Source organism: Trachemys scripta, chromosome 5 (assembly GCF_013100865.1).
Source record: "Trachemys scripta elegans isolate TJP31775 chromosome 5, CAS_Tse_1.0, whole genome shotgun sequence".
NCBI classification, from domain to species: Eukaryota; Metazoa; Chordata; order Testudines; family Emydidae; genus Trachemys; species Trachemys scripta.
The window spans coordinates 87,358,938-87,384,054 of NC_048302.1; the positions used below are offsets into that span (position 1 = coordinate 87,358,938).

Here is a 25,117-nt window from a genome sequence, read left to right on the forward strand (position 1 = left end):
ACACTGGCAGCTTCGTCATCTTGTGATGAACCAATACACGCTCCACTGTCACTTCAACTGATATGTCCCCAGCTTATAGCAACATTTTTTGTTAGTCCCTAAATGTGTGACTTTTCATTCTGCAATATTAAATTTCATCCTGTTTCTATTATTCAACATCATTGAGATCTTCTGTTATGATATTCAAGTCCTCCTCCATATTGGCAATACTTCCCAACTTCGTGTCAAATTTTATTAGCACACACTCACTTTTTATGCCAATGTCAGTAAAAACGTTAAATAAGATTGGTCCCAAGAGCAATCCCTGAGGAACTCCATAGTAACCTCCCTCCAGCCTGACAGTTCACCTTTCAGTATGATCTGTTGTAGTCTTCCCTTGAGCCAGTTCCTTATCCACCTTTCAATTCTCATACTAATCCCCATCCTCTCCAATTTCACTAATAATTTCTCATGTGTATCAAATGTCTTACTGAAATCCAGGTAGATGAGCTCTACTGCATTGCCTTTGTCTAAAAAAAAAAAAAAAAATCAGTTATCTTCTTAGAGAAGGAGATCAGGTTGTCTGGCACGATCAACCTTTTGTAAAACCATGTTGTATTTTATCCCAATTACTGTTAACCTCTATGCCCTTAACTACTTTCTCTTTCAAAATTTATTCCAAGACCTTGCATACAACTGAGGTCAAACTAACAAGTCTGTAGTTTCCCAGATCACTTTTTCTCCCTTTCTTAAAAAAATAGGAACGATATTAGCAATTGTCCAGTCATAGAGTACAATGTCTGAGTTTACAGATTCATTAAAAATCCTTGCTATTGGGCTTGCAATTTCATGTGCCAGTTCCTTTAATATTTTTGGATGGAGATTATCTGGACCCCCCAATTTAGTCATTTTAAACTGTTTGAGTTTGACTTTGACTTCCACCTTGGAGGTGGTACTTTCTACCTCAATGTTCTCATTCCCATTAACCACCCTGCAACTACCCCTAAGTTCTTCATTTACCTCAGTTTTTAATGAGGCTAAGTATTTGTTTAGATGTTGGGACATGCCTAGTTTATCTTTAATCTCCACCCCATCCTCAGTGTTTAGCAATTCCACTTCTTTCCTTGTTTTCTTCTTATTTATATGGCTATAGAACCTTTTACTAATTATTTTAATTCCCTTTGCAAGGTCCAACTCTGCTTTGGCTTTTGGCTGTTCTCACTTTAATCCTACACTTTCTGACCTCCAAGAGGTAGCTTTCTTTGCTGATTCATCCCCTCTTCCATTTGTTGTAGGCTTTCTGCTTTCTCTTAATCACTTGTTTGAGATGCTTGTTCATCCAGCTTGGTCTGCAACCCTTCCGTATGAATTTTTTCCCCTTGGGATGCAGACTTCAGATACTTTAAGTCAAAGTTGCAGAAACTAGTTCCAAACTTCCTTCACATTGAGATCCTTGAGTTCTTCAGTCCAGTCCACTCCCTAATTCCCTTAATTTTTTAAAGTTTTCCCTTTTGAAATCAAGGGCCCGAATTGCAGATCTATTTTTGTTTATCCTTCCATTTAGTTTAAACTGAATTAGCTCATGATCACTCAAACCAAGGTTGTCCTCTACAACCAGTTCTTCTATAAAAAGAACAGGAGTACTTGTGGCACCTTAGAGACTAACAAATTTATTAGAGCATAAGCTGTTCTTTTTGCGGATACAGACTAACACGGCTGCTACTCTGAAACAGTTCTTCTATGACGTCCTCACTGCTCACCAATACCAAATCAAAAATGGCATTCCCTCTTGTTGGTTCAGCAACTATTTGGTGAAGAAATCTGTTGGCTAGCACATCCAGGAAAATCTGGACCCTACTATTATAATATCTGGGAAGTTAAACTCTCTCATAATCACACAATTCACACTAGTATTTATTTAATTAAAAACATTAAGGAGATCTCTATCCATATCTTCTGACTGAACAAGAGACTTCAATTGCTTCTTTAAAACACACTTCCTTGAGAGACCACAATTAGATGCCTAAATTGCCACTACCAGACACACTAGTGTATCATTTATTATTGATGTCTGATCTGTTTTGTCTGTAAACAGACTGTAAACTTGTTGAAACTGGAATTAGTCTCCTGATTTATTTGTACACCACTGGCACTAAGTTGTTACCAAACCAAATAAGGATTAATAATAATCTACATTTAAGGCCAAAATTCTGCACACAAACCTCCAGCCTCTCATTCTGGAAACATGACCCATAGTTACATGTGACACTTTCACGTTGCATACCTTTTTTCAGTGGCTCAGGCTTTTTGTCAGCTTTCTCTCTCCATGGCATGGTGATAGATGGGAAAAATGACTTCTTTTCTCTGGTTTCTTCCTCTTCATTTTTGTTCTCATTCTGTGCTGGCGAGTGCACCACGTTCACTTTACTGTCTTCTTTTTTCCAGGTGGTGTCTAACTCAGGTTTAGCCGCCCTTTGACCTAACGTGTCAGCTAAGTTTGATCTCTTCATTTTAGAGAGAGGAGAGGATGGCGGGGTCTGGTTTGTGGGCTTTGGAGCTAATGCAGGTTTCTGTTGGAGTGATGATTTACACACAGGTTTCTCATGACTAGGTAACGGAATCTGGCTGTTGATCGATGGGAATAACAGTGTAACTGTTGTGTCTGAGTTCTCCGAAACATTATTTGAAGAGTCTTTTAAAACATTAACAGTGGTATCCCTTCTCTCTAGGCTAGAGGATATACTGTCTTTTAGAGCGGTATTAATGGTTTCTTTTCCACTTTCTGTTGTAACTAGTGGGGCAGGTACACCATCAAAACTATCTCCTGCACTGTATCTTTTCTTTTTCTTTTGCTCCTCCTGTTGATCGTAGTGGAAACGCAAGGAGTAATTTGTCCTTCTTAACTTTATCCCAAATGGAGAAACATTTTCTTCTTCATGTGGTGCTGTTTTATCCAGTTTTCTTGTACCAGTGTTCTGCTGACTTTCCAAAGTAGCTGGAGATTCTGATTGGGGCAGTTCTTTTCCTGGAGAATGAGAGAGGCTTGGAACAAGGAAAGATGGAAGATCTTTGGCAAACTTATAGCCTTCTGTGTTGTTTGCCATTTCAAGGCGTGTTTCCCTCTTTGTAGCCATTTCAGTTGCATTATCTTTACAAGCTGGAGTCTCATTGTGAGCAGCCACATCATCATTTGCATCATTGGATGAATCTGTCTTTTTTCTTGTGTTCTCTGATTCAGTACCTTCGGCACCACTTGCACTCTCAGCATCTGCATTGGCTTTTGAGGTTTCTGAAAATTTCTGCCATGCTGGTGTTATGGAAAATTTTGCGTTTGCAGAAAGGGTTTTCCTTAAATTGCCATGGGAAGCACCACGTCCTTTGGGTGTCCAGTCATCACTGTATCTACAGACACTTACTCGGTCTTTTTCATTTAGCTTGCTGTTTTCTGCACTCTTTAGCATTCTAGATCTAATAGAAGCCCATTCAGCTAATATGTCCTGGTTGTTCAATGTCTCCTGTGTATACTTCATTTTACTGCAGCTAGATTTGGGATCAAGAGTAGTTTTCTGGGTGTTTTCTGGTGTGGGAATATCCAGGTTTTTTCTTTCTTCTGTCAAACCAAGTAAAGATTTACAAGCTGTATCTTTGATCTGATTCAGGTTTACGGCAGTGCCACAAAGCTGTGCTCCAGTAACCAAAATAGCTGTGTGTGGGACACTCAAAGAGTAGGGGAGTACAGTAGAACCTTTGCTAAATTTGTGGGTCTTGGATTCTTTGAGGGCAGAATGGTGTGCTGCCTCTTTGACAGGAGTAACAGGGCTCAAATTCACTTTCTGAAATATGATCTGTTTCTCTCCCGATGACACTTGAAATGTGAATGGTCTGTGCATAGCCTGCCTTTCATCTACTTCCTGCCATCTTAGTTCTTCACCTATCTTCTGCTCCTGAGCTTCGACTTCTCTCTTCTGCTTTGGTGTTAGCTTTTCTTGCACTGTTTCTTTCCCTTTCTGTGATTGTTTTGTTTTTTGTTGGTTTGATTCTTCTTGAAGCTGCTTCTCCATGGATTCCCTACCAGCATCCACAGAACTCACTTCTTCTTTGACATGTTGCTGTCTTATGGCTTGCTCTTGTTCTTTTTGCTTTTCCAGATGCTGTTGTCCATCCACATGTATTTCTGTCTGTTCTTTCAGTCCTTGTTCATTTAATTCCTCTTGCCTTATTTTAAATTTCCCCTGTTGTTCTCTCTCTTCACTCTCCAGGTACGTTTGTTCTGCTGGTTCATGTCTTCTTTGTTCTTCTTGTCTCTTTTGCTTCTCCAGTTTTAGTAGAGTTTGTTCTTCTCGTCTCTCCTTTTTTTCCTTCTGATGCTGGCTTTGTTCTTCCAGTCTCTTAGCTTCTTCCTCCTGCCGCAGCTTCTGTTCAGCCTGAAGATGCCTTTTCTCAAATTCTTGTCTTTGTTCTTCCAGTTCTTTTATTTTCTGCTCCTCCAGTTCCTGTCGTCTCCATTCTTCCAGTCTTTTCTGCTCCTCCAGTTCCTGTCGTCTCATTTCTTCCAGTCTTTTCTGCTCCTCCAGTTCCTGTCGTCTCATTTCTTCTTGTTGTCTTTTCTGCTCCTCCAGTTCCTGTCGTCTCATTTCTTCTTGTCGTCTTTTCTGCTCCTCCAGTTCCTGTCGTCTCATTTCTTCTTGTTGTCTTTTCTGCTCCTCCAGTTCCTGTCGTCTTTTCTGCTCCTCCAGTTCCTGTCGTCTTTTCTGCTCCTCCAGTTCCTGTCGTCTTTTCTGCTCCTCCAGTTCCTGTCGTCTCATTTCTTCTTGTTGTCTTTTCTGCTCCTCCAGTTCCTGTCGTCTCATTTCTTCTTGTTGTCTTTTCTGCTCCTCCTGGTGCCTCTGCTCTTTTCTTTTCAAATGTTTCTCCTCCTCAAGGAGATGCTGCCTTTTCTCTTCCTCACAATGCCTTCTCTCCTGTTCACTTTGCATCTCTTCAACTTCCTGGCATCTTTGTTCTTCCAGATGTTTTTTTTCCTCTGCTTCTGCCATTTGTCTTTTCTCTTTTGTCTCAAGCATTCTCCAGTGATTTTCTTGCTTTCTTTTCTCATCTGCTAACTCAAGCTGCTTTTGCCGCACTTTGTTCTGGGTTGGCTTAGCTGTGCCAATTAGTTCATTGTCATCTGGGTATGTCTCTCTGTACTGGTGGGTTTCTGGGTTTTCTTGCTCAAACTCTGTCACTGTTATGCTTTGTGACTCCTAATGTTAGGAAACAAAATCAGATTTACTTAATATTGGTTATCGTTCCCTTTCTTCACTGTACAGAATGGTAAACTGATCAGTTGCAAACTAACTAGTCTATTTTTTAACAATTGGCTTGAGATATAGATCATTTTACTTTTGTCCTTTGTTAGAAAGTCATATTTTTACTATATTTGAGTACAGAGTCTACACACATTAACTCATGAGTTACAGCATCACAACCCATGACATATTGGAGTAACTGAACAACATGTTGGTTTATCTGTTTCACCATTTTACAGGAGTGATATTCTGTAAAAGAAAGGATACATCCTGGCACCAACAACATGGTAATACTAAATGGCTTTCTTCGTTAAGCAGCAGATAATAAATCACGGTTTACACACTAATGCATGTAAATCAATGGTGCCCAAATTCTGACTAACCAAGCAGCACCTTCAGGGAAGTCTAAGGGCCACAGTTGATTTGTGTAAAATGGAGTAGGCAGCAGCCACCCTCACCATAAAACTGGGTCTGAAGCACAGAGCATACCGATACACACCACCAAAGCCAAAAGCTAAGGAGGCCACTGGGCTCATTGAGGAGTATTGTATGCTGGGATCTGTAGTCACCCACAGGCCACATGAGGGTGGCCACAATCACACAGGGCTTCACCCGGCCCACAGGCCTCACTTTGGCCACCCATGATGTGAACATATTTTAGAATGTAACATTCACGTTTCCAGCACTGTCCCACATTTAACCACTTCGTAAGCTCCAGAGTTTGTTCTGTTAAGGTTCAGAAACATTAAGCATCTGTTCAAAAGCATTGTCTGTTCTCTCTGCAAGGCTGGCTGTTTCCACACAAAGCACGCAGCCCCATAGAGAGCAGCTGTGCAGTGATGGCAAGGACAGGAGGAACAATGGTAAAGGAAATGCTGCTTGGCTGCTACTCTCTGCCTGCCTCGGCTGAACCCCAATTAGTCGGGGCTCCCCAAGCTGATGGTTCCAATGCAGAAATCTGGGAGCTACCTAAAAATCATGTAAAAAGCAACATCTGAAGTGAGGTTCTTACCCACGAAAGCTTATGCTCCCAATACTTCTGTTAGTCTTAAAGGTGCCACAGGACCCTCTGTTGCTTTTTACAGATTCAGACTAACACGGCTACCCCTCTGATACCTGAAAATCTGGAGATCCCCAGCTTTTCTATGCTAGTGGATAGGTGTGATTGCTGCTGCTTAACGAAGATAGCCATTGTGATTAAATGGGATACCATGAGGTGGATTAGTGGTACAAGAGGTATTTTGTTTGTTTCAGAGTATGTCTGCCCTGCAGCTGGGAGTGTACTTTCCAGCTTGGGTGGACAGACGTGCTAGCTCTGCTCAAGCTCCATGGACATTCCCTAGAACATAACAGGCTCACCACCACTCTGCAGCTCCTCAGACAACACCATTATCATTAAAATGCCTTCTGTTAGTTGAGGGGGAACAGATGCTGGGCCAAGATGTTTCTCACCAGAGGGGAAGGAGGATGAGGGAACAGGCAAAGCAAAGCAAAGGGGTGGCTGTGCACTTTTCTCTATCCTGCTGTCCTCCTCTGAATAAATGTCTCAGCCTGGCAGCTCCCTCCCCACCTATCTACCCCCCCCCCATCTTGAAACTCCAGGGAAGCTGCCCACCAGCCTCTTTCGGTTTCCTGGAGAGGAGGGAGGGCAGTGGGGGAGAGACGTAGGGGCTCCTTCCATCATTCCTTTCCTATTGTTGTTTAGATTGTGAAGTATTTCTTTTGAAAGCCCAATGTCCAGATTATGGCAGGGGCACATCAGGAGGGGAAGGGTACACAGGGCCCTTTCCCAGCTAGCATAGGGAGTGAGAAAGGGAAAAGAGAAAGGACCATGGCTCAGCCTCCTTCCACACGGGTCAATGGAGCTGGCTGATTGTGGGGTAGAGAGCACGTTGCGCCCTCACAGTGCCTCCTGGAACTCTCCTGGATGGGTGCAGCACATCATCAGCCCCAGATAGCTACATGGAGGTAAACACTACCTGTCCCTTGTCACCACCAGGACTTTATGTTTAGACAGCTATCTTGAGTTCTCTCAATATAAAAACCACATGCCTTGTTTTGCAGTGAAGACAAAGCCTATATTGTGAAAGCACTCCCAAAGATCTCCTGGTGTTACCCAGCCTTGTCCGTACCTGCATCCTACCTACCATTAATCTCATTATTTTCAATTGTGACTGTTTTGTGTGTACTGACTACAGTTTCTAAAGCAGACCATCTCATCTCACCATTTGACCACCCAAATCAGTTCAATACCTTTGTTAAACTTCTGTGTTTTCTTGACAGCCTCTGTTTTTTTGGCTTTATGGAGAGCTTATGCTTAGCTGCACTGTTGTCCAGACGAGCGACTGCCCGGGGGACTGCATCAAGATTGATCGATTCAATTGTGCCACCAGAGGAAATGTGTCTTTTTGACCGAGACGATTTGACTGGAGTGACCTGTTTTGTACCATATATACAAAGTAACCCTCATTAAAACCATACAAAGAGATTTAAAACAAAAAATATTTCTGTACGTATGCAAACAAAAAAATAGTTAGTAGAAAACATGCAAAACGAGGAAAGTTTGCCAAAGGTTAAAAAAAAAAAAAAAAAGACATGAATTCTTCTGTAAGTAATTCCCACCATGCTCTTTTGAGTGAGGCTACATCAAAAATGGCTGAAAGATAGGAAAGATAAATCAATCTAAGCATTACAACAGAGCCTACAATAGGGAGTGCTGCAGAGCCGAGCCACCCCACCCCAGTGGGAAAAGCTAGAAACCTTATGCCTCAGGCAGGTACAATGCTTCCTGGAGTACAGTGGGACCATGGCCACTGCATCATGCTTGGTGTACTCCCTCATGTGTGGCCAGATCTGCTGACAGATGCAGAAGCAGGGCAACAGGATGGCCCCCCATTTTTGCCTCTCGGTCTCATTTGGGGAGGTTAGCAGTAGTAGTGGAACTAGCTTGGAGCAATCCCTGCACTGCTGGGAGCACAGGGATTGCTGTTCTACTTAGCTCTACCAGGGGATGCAAGGGCAAGAGACGTTCCTTGCAACCTCTCCCCCACCCTCCTCCTGTGCAGGGCTGGGCACAACTGAGCCCTAAATGCATATGTAATATAGGTCATATCTCTATATGTCACAGAACACATAGGCTGTGCCACACGGACAAGTGTATGTTACTGTAGGAACTGGGACTTTTGCATTCCCATCTTTTTTGAACTGTGCAATCTTAACACTGCATCAGTATAGTTTATAGGCAAAAATATGAATAACTCTTGGAGCTGGTGATCATAGTGTGACCACACTTCCTTGGGGTACTGAGGGTTGTTAGGCACCTCATTACCACCTGCCCTTATCATAAGGAAGCCTTGTCCGTGCCTGACCATGGGTCAGTTCTCTGATGCCACAGGCAACACAAGCACTCCCCTCTCTAGGCTCACACAGGCCCTGCTCTCTCTCTCTCTGCAGATTGGCAATAGAGGGCTTGGGGGGTTGGAGTGTGTCTGAGCATTCCCCTGGCATGTCCAGTCCCTGGGTTCCCTGGACATACACAGTATTCACAGATTTGCTGCTCCCAAATAAGCAGAACACCCCAGCTTACTAATTACATCTTAGTTCACTGCTCATTTATCACACAACACTTCGATAAGTAAGTTTATTTAACAAACTATAGAGATTCAAGTGACAGCAAGTAGTAGTATTGGAAACAATTAGTTACATATAAAATAAAATTGTAACAGGCATTCTAGAACCTAGACTTAATTAACAAGATCTTCTCATGTCTAATAAAGTGTTGATCATCAGCATTTTCCAGCCAGGCAGGCTGTGATCCCTTTTTCATTAGGCAAGCCACACTCTTAGCTTGTCTCCTAGGTGAAGGAACGAGAGCATCCTCTCAGTTCTCAGATATATCCCCCCACAATCTATTATCTTTACTAGTAAACAGGATCCTCTCCTGCGGTTTATTTTTTTCTATAAATTTCTTCTCTTGTAGATTTTGACTGGTCTCAGGCTCAGTATGCAGATAGGCCTCCATTGTAAGACTTACAATGCTCACTACCCCAAGACCAGACAGAGAGATAAGCATCTGTACCTGCTGTTTGAAAGGAACCTGTTTAAGACATGTCACCGCTTGGTTACCTGCCTTAACCCCAAAGCTTTGAGAACACATTTTCTAATATAGAAACATAACCCATTCAATATTATCTGTACATACATTTTGAAATGATTATGATGACAAGTGGGCTACTGCCTCTTGATACAGACCTTACATGCACCCTTTGGTGAACTTAATATGCATATCTGACCCAAGGAATCCCTATAAAAACTCTATGCATTCCCTGTGCCCGCTAACAGTTGGCACTAAGAAGTTCCTGGCTTACAGCTCACCCTTTATTTTGATGCAGTAGAGTTAGCCACTGGTTAACCTATAGGCATCAGCTGGAAACACTCTTGCCTGGACAGTGCATCTGCAACTATATTTTCTTTGCCTGTAATATGTACAAGTTCCATATCATATTCTTGGAGCACTATATTCCAATGTAGCAGTCTGGAGTTTGTACCTTTCATCTGTGAAGCCATATTTACGAAGAATGGACTGTTAGGACTCTGAAGTTTCTGTTACATTGGTATGACCTCAGTTGCCTTACCACCCACACAAATCGCAAAAAATTGTCGTTCTATGACAGAGTAGTTTTATTTGGGGGGGCAGGAGAAGTCAGTTTTTTACTTAAGAAAGTAATAGGATGGTTTTTGTTGACTTTGCCTGCTTGCATTTGGACTGTTCCCAAGCCAGTGTAGGATGCATTAGAACACAGGCGCCAAATATCTTGTCAAAGTCTGGACTGGCCAGAACCAGGATTTTTGACAGAATTTTTTTTGCTGAGTCAAAGCTTTCTTGACACGCTGCAGTCCAAATTGCCTTGTCTGGCTGTGTCTTTTTTGTAGACACACTATTGCTGAAATCTTCCCCAAACCTGCGACAATAGTTCGCCAAGCCTATGAAAGACTTAATTTGTTCTTTGGCCCCCTTCTGTCTAGTGACCCGAATCAGGGATTTCAGCTGCCCCTATTTAATACTTTGACACCTTTACCGTGAGACATGCATCTTTGGATTTCTTCAGCACAATTCCTAAGTGGCTTTTATGATCTGACCAGGAACTGCTGAAGATGGTAATTAGAGAGACAAGGTGGGTAATATCTTTTACTAGATCAACTTCGTTAGTGAGAAACAAGCTTTCAAGCTAACACAGAGCTCTTCACAGTTCGGAAGCTTCTCTCTCTCTCTCTCTCTCATCAATAGAAGTTGGTCCTACAAAAGATACTATATTACTCTCTAGTATCCTGGGACCAACATGACTACAACACTACTATGCATACAACAGATGAAGAGGGCAATATCATCTATGTCGGCTCAAACAAAATCCTATGACCCAGCTAGCACTTGGTTAATGAGCCTCTGAAGTGTGGTTCCTGCACTGATTAAACAAAATGGTAACACTTTCAACTCAAAAAGTCCCAAATCAGTAATGAAGGCAGATTTTTGTCTGCACTTCAATGTCTATGGGAATTTGCCAAACTCCATTTGTTAAACCCGGGTGCTCAGGAACTTTGCCATGCATAGTGTGTCTAGCATGTAATCAATTCTGGGTATTGTACCAGGAACCTTGACAGCATTAAACTTTCTGTAATCAGCACAAAACCTTATATTATGTTGTGATAATTGGGTCTAAAAATTTACCCTAATAGTGAGCTTAATTGTAAAAAGGATATGAAAGTTCATATGCTGTTACAATAACCTGTTACAACAAATGTTGGTGAAAAATACGTCAAGTTGTTTTCAACAATGAATGTTAAACAGATTCAAGAAAACTAGACAGAGATTTAAAATTCATCCAAACAAACAAACAAACAAACAAAGGTTCTGAGCTGCGTGGCTCTTTGGGAGGTTTTGCTGCACCATCTCCAGCACAGACTTTAAATCGGGGGTGGGAAAACTTTTTGGCCTGAGGGCCAGATCTGGCTATGGAAATTGTATGACGGGCCATGAATGCTCACGAAATTAACAATTCAGAGATTTTCAAATAAACTTTATTTTAAAAAGATACATTTTAGTGGAAATAAACATAAAACCTTACTTACTATTATAAATACACCATCATAACAACACATTACAATAATTAAACCAACTTACCCCCTTCCACGCCCTTTCTCTCTAGCCTGGATTTGTCGGGCATCAGACTCCAGTCATTGGAACTGATCGAGATTCACCAGCCCCCTGCTTTCAGAAATCTCCTCCCATGTAGGTCCCAACACCCCACAACTTTGAAAACCATCACTGAGCACTCCCTGGCCAACTACTCTTTGTTTTATCTTCAACAATGGAAAATTAACACTACTAAAACATCAGAGTCACCTAAGCCAACAAGTAGCAGGCATGTGGGCTTGCATGTTCCAGGCTCTGATGGCATGTGAGGCGTGTTTGGGTTGTGCAGCTGGAATAACATGCATGCCCTCATGCCGGTCATGAACATGCAGGAGCGCTGGGCGGGAGCAGCAGGACAAGCCCCCGACCCCACTCCCCAACTGGAGCACTGGGCAGGCAGAGAAGAGGAAGCCCCCAGCCCCGCTCCCCGGCTGGAGTGGGGCAATGGAGCTCGAGGGCAAGATTAAAAGGTTTGACAGGCTGGATGCAACCCATAGTTTGCCCACCCCTGCTTTAAATCCTCCTTAAAACCTTTGCACTTATTCAGCCACCAGTTCCCCTCTGCTTCAGTGCCACCCTCCCTCTACTGAGATCCGGGACCTCTGACCTTTCTCCCATACCGAGGTCAAATGGGGCAAACCATGTGGATTCTTGTGGCACTGTGTGGTAAGCAAACAAAAAGACAGTGCAAGATTACATCCCAGTCACTTGCCCTCTTGTTTACATACTTTGTCAGCATAGATTTCAGGGTCCCACTGAACCTCTCAAGTAACCCATTTGTCTCTAGATGATATGGGGCATATTTCAATTGCTCTACCCAACACATCCTCCACAACTCGCCCAATAGCTGGGACATAAAATTGCCCCCCCCCCCTGGCAAAATCTGATGTCTATTGGAAAACCCACCCTGCTGAATATTGAGAAAGGTGCCTTAGCAACTGTTTCAGCTTCCACATTAGACAAGGCAGTTGCCCCTGGTTATCTGGTGGCAAAATCCACCATTACTAATAGAAACCTTCCGCATCCCCTCCCACCCCAGGTTGGCTGGGGTGATATCTGTGGCAATCCTGAAAAATTCTTCTTTGGTAAAGGATGCACAGGAGTCTTGCAGTGCCCTAGAGGCTTTTTCTGCTTTTGACATAAGTCACAAGATTTTTCCTTTACATCATTTTGAATATTAGGCCAAAAGAATTTTTTCTTTAAGCTTTCATAGCTCTGTTCCCAAGCGATCGGCAAAAGGGCAATCGTGGGCTAGTAGCATGAGCTTCACACAATCAATTGTTTATAGGGCTCCCCAGGACTTTTGTTTTTTTACTAAATGGGGCTTCTGTGTACATCCTCCCCTCTTCTACAAAAAGCCTCCCCCTGTTCATAGAATATCAGGGTTGGAAGGGACCTCAGGAGGACATCAAGTCCAACCCCCTGCTCAAAGCAAGACCAATCCCCAACTAAATCATCCCAGCCAAGGCTTTGTCAAGCCTGATCTTAAAAACCTCTAAGGAAGGAGATTCCACCACCTCCTGAGGTAACCCATTCCAGTGCTTCACCACCCTCCTAGTGAAAAAGTTTTTCCCGAAAATCCAACCTAAACCTCCCTGACTGCAACTTGAGGCCATTGCTTCTTGTTCTGTCATCTGCTACCACTGAGAATAGTCTAGATCCATCCTCTTTGGAACCCCGTTTCAGGTAGTTGAAAGCAGATATCAAATCCCCTCTCATTCTTCTGCAGACTAAATAATCCCAGTTCCCTCAGCCTCTCCTCATAAATCATGTGCTCCAGCCCCCTAACCATTTTTGTTGCCCTCCGCTGGACTCCTTCCAATTTTTCCACATCCTTCTTGTAGTGTAGGGCCCAAAACTGGACACAGTAGTCCAGATGAGGCCTCACCATTGCCAAACAGAGGGGAATGATCACGTCCCTCGATCTGTTGGCAATATTCCTACTTATACAGCCCAAAATTCCATTAGCCTTCTTGGCAACAAGGGCACGCTGTTGACTCATATCCAGCTTCTCATCCACTGTAACCCCTAGGTCCTTTTCTGCAGAACTGCTGCCTAGCCATTCAGTCCCTAGTCTGTAGCAGTGCATGGGATTCTTCCATCCTAAGTGCAGGACTCTGCACTTGTCCTTGCTGAACCTCCTTAAACTCTGTCTACCTCAAGGAGATCAGACCTGACAAAATTAACTGGAATCCCCTCTGTCACCACTGAAGTCTCCAACTCAAGGGTAGCTGCATTAACCTGGGAAGATCTGGCACTGTATTTGGACTCCCCATTACTGAGGCACTGTTTCTTCATGGGTTCAAGAGACTACTCAAGTAGCACTTTCTTCAGCCGTCCCCTTGGGTTGGAGTCTGATAATTAGGGTTACCAGCAGATGACTGGTACTGGGATGGTATGAGCTTAGTTCTCTCCTCACCCTCCTTTTCCCCAGGAATAAACCAGGGACCCTTATTACAGCAAGCTTTTGACCTTCTCTTGAGCACGTGCACTCTATGAATGGTCTCACTTGTAGGTATAAATCAGCAGTATCAGCTGCAGCTTCCACAGCTGCTCGGGACTTTTTTGTATTAACTTTTTTGAAATTTCTACACTTTAGGTGGTATGCCCCTGGTGTAATTTGAAACCTTTTTAAACACTGACCCTTTAAACAGACCATACAACATAACATCATTTACAGCCATATAATTGAACACTTGTAAAGCTTTACCAGTCAATTTGGGGACTAACACAGTCATTCTCTGGTCACCATGGATTTTATGTACCTTGCATATCCTTTCAAAGGTGGTCAAATATTCTTCAATGCTATCAGTCTCCTAGTGACTTGGGCACAGTTTGTCCCAGCTGGGTGATCCCTGGTGCGGAGTACCTATGGGGTGAGGATTCTGTCCTTGCATTTCCAGCTTTTTAAGCTCTGCTCCCTTTCCTTCTCTTGATCTTCACGCTTTTGGTGTTCCAGCTCCAGTATTCTCTGGTGGGCCTCCTCTTGTCCTGCTTTCTCTGCCTCCTGCTGCTGTTCATATGCCTCCCATTTTTGCTTCTCTGTTACCATCTCCCTTTCCTGGGCTCTCTCTTTTATTTCCAGTTTTCTGATCTTTATCTTGACCAGCACTAACTGCATTGCTGTTTCACTGGGAATTGTGCCAGATTGGTTCTTTAAATCTGCCCCTCCTTTGGGCTCGGGCACTTTTAATAAATTAATAAGTTCCTCCTGGTACTTGTTATCTTCCAGGAACAAAGCTTTCATCCCTCCATATTTTATCTGTAGCATTTAAGACACATTCTGCACAGTTTTGCCAGCTGACGCTTGGTATGTTTAGCATATGTCTCTGATTTATTCATCCCATCCTTTCCTTTGTTCTATTTCTCTTACCCAAAATATACAAATGGAAAATAACAAATTGTAATCTTTTACTTTAACCGTTTCCAATTTTCTGACTTTTGAGTTTAGTATATAAGTGTTTGGAGTGTGACCCTTGGCTAACCAGAAAATGGGGTGTAGATCTTGCCAACTGTGCTACAGTGACACTTCCCAGGTAATACCCAGGGTTGAGAGGCACCTCGCTACCACCTGACCTTAGCGTGAGGAAGCTTTGTCTGTGCTTGCCAAGGGTCAGCTCCCAACTCCATCAGCCAGAGACAACACAAGCACCCCCACTGTCTCTCTACAGGTTAGTGATAGGCACACCCCAATCCCCCGCATGTCCCCCCTGGACCATCCAACTCCTGCTCCACCCTGGACACTTGCAGTATTCACAGATTTGCTGCTCCCAGAGAAGCAGTGCAGCCCAGATTATTAGCTGCACCTTAGCTCATCACTCCACTTAACTGAGGTGATGGTTGCCAGGAGTGCAACCCAAGGAGAGACATGGAACAAGAAGCTAATGGTTCAAGGGAAGGCTTAGTGAGTACTGACAGAACAAGGTTCAAGCTCCAAGGGCTGAGCTCAGAGACTTGCTTGATTTGGGCATGCTCCCTGCTCTGCCACCAACAAGACCCTGCTGAGGAATCTGTGGGTGTGCACTTCCTCACTCATGAGTTGAACATTGTGGCAGGACACGCACTCCTTGCTGAGCTTGGCTGATGTACGGGGTGGGTCCAGCCTGGGTCCGACAGTGGCCTTAAGGTCTTTTCCATTAGGTGCTTCCTAAGGCGAAGTTCCCATCCTTCCCAGGTCCAACTGAGGAATGAACGACAGATAGTGCACCTTGCTACGCTGTGGGCTTCCTCGAGGCAGTACAGACAGCACTGGTGCTCGTTGCTGATCGAGAAGGAGCATGGGCAGGATGCACAAATTTTGAAGCCCCAAGTCCTAGGCATAGTCCAATACCCAAAGCAGGGTAATGGAGGGACGGGGCCTCTCCAGGTCAGGGAGACTAACTATAAAACACTAAAAACTATCAGATAAAACTTTAAACTCTAAACTTATAAAAACTATTTACAGATATCTATATAAATGTTCACAAATAAAGGAATAAAACCAAAGCTTTGGACACTGGACCAAGACCATGCCGTGGTGAGAAGGAACTGGGGAATGGTTGGTCCACCCCACCCTTTATCTTCTCGGTCAGAGGCATGAGGTGAGACAGGACGTATGTGTGGACCAATGGACACTGCTTTCAAAACTCTCCAGCTCCGGGGTCATGGAGCATAGGTCTACCCAGAGTGGAATACACATAGGGACCAGCACTCAAAGAAGAATTTCCAGTGTGGATACATAAGTTCTTAAATATTCTCTGTACATAACATTTCAGAATGATTATGATGATCACTGGGCTACTGACTCTTGATAGAGACCTTACATACCACCCATTGGTTAACTTGATATGGATGTTTCTGACCCCAGGATCCCTGTAAAATCCTATGCATTCCCTGTGCCCTCCACCAATTGGCACCAAGAGGTTCCTGGGTCGCACACAGTGAACCAAATGAGGACAGCTGGTCAGTTTAAGCAGTAAAAAAAAAAATGTTTATCTTCAGATGTGTTAATTTATTAACAACTTTCAAGAAATAACTTGGTATTTTGTTTTAGAGAAACACTCAATGACTAAGGAAATAATTTTCATTCATACTAATTGGATACCCCAACTGGGGCATAACTAACATTACAAATTTTTATCAACTCCTATTAATCAGCTGCGAAGACAGATTAGCAGCTAAAGTTTCAGCAGGGTCACATTTTTTAGTGTTGCCAACTCTCATGATTTTATCATGACTTTCACAATATTTTGATGTTTTTCTTTAAGCCCAACCTGGAGAGACTCTCAGCTTTTATTTAAAACAAAATTAAGTTTCTTGATTTCATGGTTGTGGAGAAAAGCTTGAAAATATTATGTGAGGACATGCTAAAACCTCAGAAATCAGTAGAGAAATAACAAGAACCCAACATTTATTATTTTTTAAAATCTCAGGTTTGCTTACATATGGAGTGTTGTATTTCAGGTATTTTAGTTATTATGTTCAGCCTTTAGGCCTGAATCAGTTGGGTTGGACTTACTATTACATGAGTTTCCAAAGCTATATTTAATTGGTATAAGGCGACACTAAAGTATACATTCCTCAAAACTGGTGTTGAGTTTTAAGCATAAAGTGACAAGTAAAATTTCTCATTGTATATGAAAATCTCCTGTTGAAATCAGAGAATCAAATCAGAGCCCATGCTGTGTCTTTTGGATTGCAAATATTTGGGCCCAGATACTGAAAATACTTATGCATGAGTGTAACTTCACTCATGTAGGCAGCTGTCATTAAACACAACAGGATTATTTTCATGAATAAGGTTGTACATATGAGTAAGCGTTTGCAGGACTGGGACTATTTCCAGCCATACTGAAAACACTTTGCACCCTGCAAAAAGAAAAAAACCTTACAATGCTTGGCTGAAGCCCTGGCAGATGAATCTTATTGTATCTACTATAGGTCTTGCAACAGCAAATGCTGTTATATTGGGAAAATTACAAGTGAGTACACAAGAAACTAACCTTTAAGAGGTGACAAAAATCAAAAGTCTCCCCACATAGTCCATTTAGCTACCACTGTTAGATTTGCAATTGGTGTGAACTCAGAAAGGGAGGGGAAGTCTTCTACAGAGGAAAAATTAGTATCTTTTTTTCAAGACAGCTCTGAAATCCACAAAGGTTAAACACAGGTTTATCAGAGAATCAGTTGTTTAAAGATCTTGAAATGTTTTGCATAGCCTTATTAAATGATATGTAGGCATAATAAAGTAGTAAAAGTACTTATGAAAATGATGGCTCTGCAATAATTCAAATGTTTGAAGAGCAGATGAATGGAGCTATGTTCAGTTTTCTGTCATCATCTATTACCATAGAAACAGACTTCCCAGCTTCAGTCACTACTCATTTACCAGTGTCTCCTCAAATGCAGTACATGAGAATTGTACAGTGTCACTGCAGTTTTGGATGAATTTGGGACAATAAACCTGAATACTGCAATAAAATAACTGGTGGTTTTCTAAAAAAATAAATTAAAACAAAGGAGGAAAAAGTAATTAAAACAGAAAAGGATTTGATACAACTTCAATTAACTATTCATGTTTTGTTACCTTCTTCTCTACTTCATGTCCTGTCCCAGGCACACGCATAGGGCTTAATGAATCCGGCGTGTCACTTAACTAGAAAATAAGATTAGCACACCTAGATATTAGAATGTAAAGGATTTAATAAACATGATTAAAAGATCTAGTGCAATCACAAAGTGAGAGTGAAAAGGCCTATTAGGACTTTTCCTCCATCCCCACTAGCACTACAGGTTTGACAGATGCACAGTTCTGCTTCCTGGTGTAACACGGTTTTCTCTTCTACACTTTTATAATCTTGTAGCTCTCTATAAAGAAGAGTCTGTAGATATCAGAGCCAACAGGCTACACAGGCTAAATGATAAGAGTTCACACTTATTCTTAAACCTAATTATCTAGTGCTAAACACCAAAGCAAAATGCGACCTACCATGATTTCTAGCAGTTTTGAATACATTTTGTCATATTTAGAATCAGTGTATTAGTTTGATTGAAGCATGGACCAGATAAAATGGAATTAAAAGTCCCATCCTCTCTTAGGCAGAAATTATCTACATAGGGGAGTGGAAATATTGCATTTCACCCAATGCTTCCTGTGAACTCCTTTCCTCTGGAGCCAAATGGGATCCACAGAAAGGCAGGCCCCTTTGACTTTTTAGTTCCATCCGTAAGGGTTCATTAGTGCTGCAAGAGTAGTGCTGTCCACGGCTCTCCTAAACGCTATCTGCCATCAGAACCCATCTTATGGGAGTGGATTCTAAGCCCTGGAGGAGGAACTTCATTATTAACCATTTGTACTAGTATAGCACCTAGAGGCCCTAACCAAGATTGTGCTGTACACACATGCGGTAAGAGACAGTCCCTGTCCCAAAGAGTTTACCATCTAACTAGACAAGGCACACAAAGGGTAAGAGAAAACTGAGGCAAAATACTTTCCCCAAGGTCAGTAGCTAAGGCAGGAACAGAACCCTGGTCTGCTGCATTCTAGTCCAATGCCTTAGCCACAGACCAGCTTGCTTTGCTTTGGTGGGGAAAATTATTCAGTGCAACTTGACCTTCATCCCCTTCCCAATCCCCCTCCTTGTGCCCTCAGTGGGGCCAAGAGGGAATTAATTGGACACCATGTCATGGAGGCAACACTCCCCTATGCCCTGCCCCCCAAAAGCAAACCCTGGGTGCAGGGTGTTCTCTGCATGGGAAAGTACTGGGACCCTAAATTTGGTATTACTGTATCATTTAAGGGCATTAACTTAACAGTCTTTTTATAATTGCTCTTATGTTTATGCATTATAGAGCACATTTAAGTGATTCCTTTTAGCTAGGAGCTTGTGAAGCTTTCTGTGATATGAATTATAGCCTATTTGTATCTTTGATATAAAATGACTGGCTTGATTTTTAATCCTATGTTTTTCAATTCTGACATATTTTATGTATACTTTGTGATTCTCCTTTTATGACTCATTAGCAGATATTAGTATATATCCTCAAAATTAGCATTTCAAACCCATGCCAAATCAAATTGAGAACTGAAGCCATTAATCCAATTTACCTATACAATAATAATGAAAAACCACATGGAATATAAGAAATACAGCACCAACAATACTTAGCATTTCTAATCTGTAGCTTTCCAAGTGCTGTACAAAGATGCATATGCCTTCTTATTCCCTGTGTACAAATGGAAGCACAGAGAAGATACAAAGGCTTGAACTACACTAGAAAATTAGGTCGGCATAACTACACCACACAAGGTGTGAAAAATCCAAAATATTTTTATATCAAGCGCTGTAAAGCTTCAAGTGAGTAGATGTACTTGTTAAATAGTGCGTGCACACACACACACAAACAGATAAAAAGATGTGAGTTCTTTGGAAATCCTTTCCCAGGCAGAGTTTGCTCTATATGATTCAGTAACTGTACTGAAGGTGAACAGGGAGTGCCGAATGAAGGAGAAAAGGAAAATCAGCAAATGTTGAGGAATTTGGTGGAACCTGGCTCTGGGCATGTGCACATTTGGGGGAGTGTAGTATGGCTTCTCCTCCAAATGGCTCTGTGTAAGGGCATGGCAACAACTGAAAGCTGGTGAAATGTGGTACCAAGCCAACCAGTGGTAGAGTATGTGTACCCACTGCAGCTCTGGCATGCTCTCCCTGAGAAGCCTTGGGAAGAATTCTGGTTGAGCCAACCCAAATCCCTCCTCGGGCTGCAACATAGTTCCTCTGAACCTCCCTCCAGCAAGGGCTGTGACTTAAAAACACAATCTGGCCCTCAAACTTTATTCAAACATCCTACTGCAAGGGTAGGGATGTAGGATGGGAGATGGACAGCCAAATCTTCTTGCAGGGAACCCATGGGTCAGATAGGAAAATATTGAGAGACACACAAACCCTACTTCCTGTGCAGCCCTGGAGGGTACAAATACAGTGGAAACAATACATTTCTGCTGCACAGGAGAGCCAAGAATCTGAGAACTCAATTAAGGGGACTCCAGAACGCACTTCAGAGTGCAGAGCTTAACTCCACAATAGTGTGTGGGGGGGTGAGGTGAGGGCTTTGTGGACAGATTGGGACTCTACATCCCACTGTGAATTAGTGGGAAGAGATTCCATGTTCCTCAGCCACCCACTGCACAAAGCTCCTTTGCTAGGGCATTGTGCAAGGGATCCAAATGTCACTCAGTGTGCTCGAAGTTGACAGAGAAAGGTGCTAGTTCATTTGGAAGTGCTACTGTTTGTTGAGGATTTGTGTAGTGAAGGAGGGCTGCAGTATTTGCCATTTTCTCCATTAATAGCATCATATTTTTTTTTAAATGGATAGATACAGTGCTTTCCAAATACATAGGGAAATTATGTCCCTGCTCTCAGGAATTTACAGTTTTAAATATACAGAAAAAACACAATTGATAAATGCTCAGGTGGGAACAGATGCTTTCCTTCTGCCCAGAGGGTATGTCTACACAGCAGCTGGGAGCCTGTTTCCCAGCGTAGATATTGTCTGCTTCAGCTAGTATGCTAAAAATAGCGGCATGGCTGCAGAAACACAAGTGGTAGCTCGGGATAGCTACCCGAATACGTACCTGGGGCTCAGGCAGGTTTGTATGCAAGTGGCTAGCCCAAGCTACTGCCTGCGTGGCTGCAGCCACGCTGCTATTTTCAGCGTGTTAGCTCAGCAGAACTTGGCCTGGTCTACACTAGAAAATTAGTTCAGCATAGCAGTGTCGCTCTGGGGTATGAAAAATCCACACTGTCATTAAGTTGACCTAAATCCCTGTATAGACAGTGCTAGGTTGATGGAAGAATTCTGCCATGGAATATCTACCGCTCCTCAGGGAGGTGGTAACTTATAACAGTGGTCTCCAACCTTTTTACGCACAAGATCACTTTTTGAATTTAAGTGCAACCCAGGATCTACCCCACCCCTTCCCCGAGGCCCCGCCCGACTCACTCCATCCCGCCTCCCTCCGTCGCTCACTCTCCCCACCCGCACTCACTTTCACCGGGCTGGGGCAGGGAGTTGGGGTGCAGCCGAGAGGTTCAGAGTGTGGGAGGGGGTTCTGGGCTGAGCCTGGGGCAGGGGGTTGGGATGCAGGAGGGGATGAGGGATGCAAGCTCTGGGAGGGAGTTTGGGTGCAGGAGGGGGCTCCAGGCTGGGGCAGAGTGTTGGGATGCAGGAGGGGATGCTCAGGGCTGGGTCAGGGGGGTGGAGTGCGGGAGAGGGTACGGGGTGCTGGCTCCATGAGGGGGCTCAGGGCTGGGGCAGGAGGTTTGGGTGCAGGATGGGGTTTGGGGTGCAGGCTCTGGGAAGGGGCTGGGGCAGGGCGTTGGAGTGCAGGAGGGGATCAGGGCTGGGGTGCGGGAGGGAGTTCAGGGTGCTGTCTCCGGGAGGGGACTGAGGAAGGGGGTTTGGGTGCAGGCTCCTGCTGGGTGGTGCTTACCTCGGGTGACTCCCAGTTCCCTGCCTGCCCTGGGCCTATACCACTCCTGGAAGCGGCCAGTACGTCTCTGTGGCCCCGGGAGTGGGCCCATGGCTCTGTGCACTGCCCCTCCCTGCAGGCATCGCCCACGCAGCTCCTGTTCCCGGCCAATGGAAGCTGAGGGGCGGTGCCTGCAAGCAGGAGCAGCATGTGCAGACACGCCCCCCAGGGGTTACAGGGACGTGCTGATCACTTCCAGGAGCAGTGCAGGGTCAGGGCAGGTAGGGAGTCTGCCTTAGCCCTGCGGCACTGCCGGACTTTTAGCAGCCGGAGATCGTGATCGACTGTCAGAGGCTCCAGGATCGACCAGTCGATCACGATCTACCAGTTGGTGACCACTGGCCGATACCGATGGGAGAACCCCTCCTGTCAGCATAGGTAAAGTCTACGCTGAAGCACTACAGTGGAAAAGCTGCAATGATGTTTTAAATGTAGACAAGCCCCTAGTGTGCGTCAGTCTACCTGTGCTGGGAAGCACATGCCTAGCTGCTGTGTCAACGTACCCGTAGACTACCCAATATGCCCGGTATGTCAGAGGCTTGGGAGGTACAGTGGTTTGAGCATTAGACAGCCAGTATGCCTGGGTTCTAGTCTCAGTCTGCCATAGGCAAACTGGTTTAGGCTCCAATCCCTCTCACACAGAATTTTCTCTGTAGGCTGCTATGCATCACCTGTACACAACTCCCCCACGCTGTGAAATCCAGTATTCTTTGTCTCTCAGTAGCCTTTTCCTGACCTTTAGAAAGATGCTATGTTTGACACCTGCTCTGTGGGAAGTCAGCTGTGGGCCTTTAGAACAGTTAATATCACGGCCTCCCTTCCAGGACTCCAAGTACATCACTCCCAGTGCATATACTTGTCATTAGTCTAGGGCGCAGAATTTGAAAGGTCCTACTAAATCTGTGTGTCCACGCATAAAAAGCCTGCTGCTCTGGCTTACTGGACATGGCATCTATGCCCCAGTGAGTTCTGTGCTTTCAATAACAGTGTGATGTAGTGAATATGTCCATTTAAAATGCTTACTTTATTATCACTGTCCGAGAGCACTGTGTCCTGTTGAGTCTCAATCTCCATTGGGCTACTGAGTAATAAGTCCTCTTCTAAACTAGCATTTGCCTCCTCCATTGTCCTCTCAGAAATTGTCATTTGTGGTGGTTGTCCAAATTTAATAGTCTTGGACAACTGTTGCTGAAAAACAAGAAAAAATGTATTTATATCACAAATGAAATAAGTCGACTCTACTGCACATGCCATCTCTCCCCATGGAATCTGCATAGTCTGCAAACAATTTGAAATACACAGGCTGATTACCAGGGCTAAGAAGCGAACTAACTCCAGATTCAATATCTACTGCAACAAGGCAGAGAAAAGGAAGCATAATTATCAGCAGTAACTCTTGATTGAGGAGGACAAGAGTTAACAAAGACTCTTGCTATTTTATTATGACTTTCATAATACTGGTGTTTTCTGGAGTCATGTGGACACATCAAAATCAAGCTTTCATTAAAACAAAAACAAAAAGGTATATTTCTAGGCTTTATGGTTGCAGAGAAAATCTTGAATTCATGACCCACTGTATCCTCAAAGGTAACAACCCAGAAGGCCATAAAAAGAACCCTACATTTATTATTTTAAAAAAACCCTCACAATTATGGGGACCAGACATGATTTTTAAATGTTTGAGGATTAGCAATACTGCACATTAAAGGAACCTGATTTTTAGAGAATGCAGGGCATCTAGCCTCTGAAAAAATCAGGCCCCTTTAAGGTATCTCAGGTTGAGCTCCCAAAAATTAAATTACCAAAGTCATTAGTCACTTCTGCAAATCTTGACCAGATGTATTCCCACTGCAGATCCCCTTCTGCCATGCCACAAGGCTATTGGTGTACAAGAGAGCACAGAAATCCCACAGAGAGGCTCTGCTGAAGCAGAACTATAACACATACTGGTAGGTCAACAGAAAATGTGAGTTTTGTAGCTTTTCCATCATTCAACTTTTCCATTTCCCGTTTTTCTTTCATTGAATCCTGTTTCTTTTCCAGGGATGATTTAAAATCTTCTCTCTGAAATACTATAAATAAAAACAATGAGGAGTGTGGTGGCACCTTAGAGAATAACAGATTTATTTGGGCATAAGCTTTTCTGGGTAAAAAACTACTTCTTCAGATGCATGGAATGAAAATTACAGATGCAGGAAGATTGAAGTGTTCTTCTACTGGCTTTTGTATGTTACCATTCCTGATGTCCGATTTGTGTCCATTTATTCCTTTATAGTTCTTGTATTATGGGAATAAGTAAATAACTTTTCCTTATCCACTTTCTCCGCATCACTCATGATTTTATATACCTCTATCATATCCCACCTTAGTCTCCTCTTTTCCAAGCTGAAAAGTCCTAGCCTCTTTACTCTCTCCTCATATCGGTCCCGTTCCAAACCCCTAATCTTTTTAGTTGCCCTTCTCTGAATCTTTTCTAGTGCCAGTATATCTTTTTTGAGATGAGGAGACCACATCTGTACACAGTATTCGAGATGTGGGCGTACCATCGATTTATATAAGGGCAATAATATATTCTCCGTCTTATTCTCTATCCCCTTTTTAATGATTCCTAACATCCTGTTTGCTTTTTGACCGCCTCTACACACTACGTGGACGTCTTCAGAGAACTATCCACAATGACTCCAAGATCTTTTTCCTGATTCGTTGTAGCTAAATTAGCCCCCATCATATTGTATGTATAGTTGGGGTTATTTCTTCCAATGTGCATTACTTTACATTTATCCACATTAAATTTCATTTGCCATTTTGTTGCCCAATCACTTAGTTTTGTGAGATCTTTTTGAAGTTCTTCACAGTCTTCTTTGGTCTTAACTATCTTGAGCAGTTTAGTATCGTCTGCGAACTTTGCCACCTCACTTTTTATCCCTTTCTCCAGATAATTTATGAATAAGTTGAATAGGATTGGTCCTAGGACTGACCCTTGGGGAACACCACTAGTTACCCCTCTTCATTCGGAGAATTTACCATTTATTCCTACCCTTTGTTCCCTGTCCTTTAACCAGTTCTCAATCCATGAAAGGACCTTCCCTTTTATCCCATGACAACTTAATTTACGTAAAAGTCTTTGGTGAGGGACCTTGTAAAAGGCTT

The 25,117-nt window shown here is 43.2% G+C and overlaps 1 protein-coding gene across 4 annotated transcripts in view; it reads right to left on the reverse strand.

Annotated features, from left to right (window-relative positions):
• CRACD (capping protein inhibiting regulator of actin dynamics) overlaps positions 1–25,117 on the reverse strand; it is a 221,209-nt gene that overhangs the window by 14,003 nt on the left and 182,089 nt on the right. For 3 of the 4 annotated variants that reach the window (XM_034772261.1, XM_034772262.1, XM_034772260.1), the window contains 4 exons: positions 22,991–23,155; positions 18,023–18,091; positions 7,521–7,703; positions 2,264–5,222 (listed from right to left, as the gene is read on the reverse strand). In XM_034772261.1, coding sequence (XP_034628152.1) covers positions 2,264–5,222; positions 7,521–7,703; positions 18,023–18,091; positions 22,991–23,155 — 3,376 coding nt within the window. Of the gene's footprint in view, positions 1–2,263; positions 5,223–7,520; positions 7,704–18,022; positions 18,092–22,990; positions 23,156–23,769; positions 24,040–25,117 lie in introns of all 4 variants that reach the window. The other variant, XM_034772263.1, reaches the window with a different exon arrangement.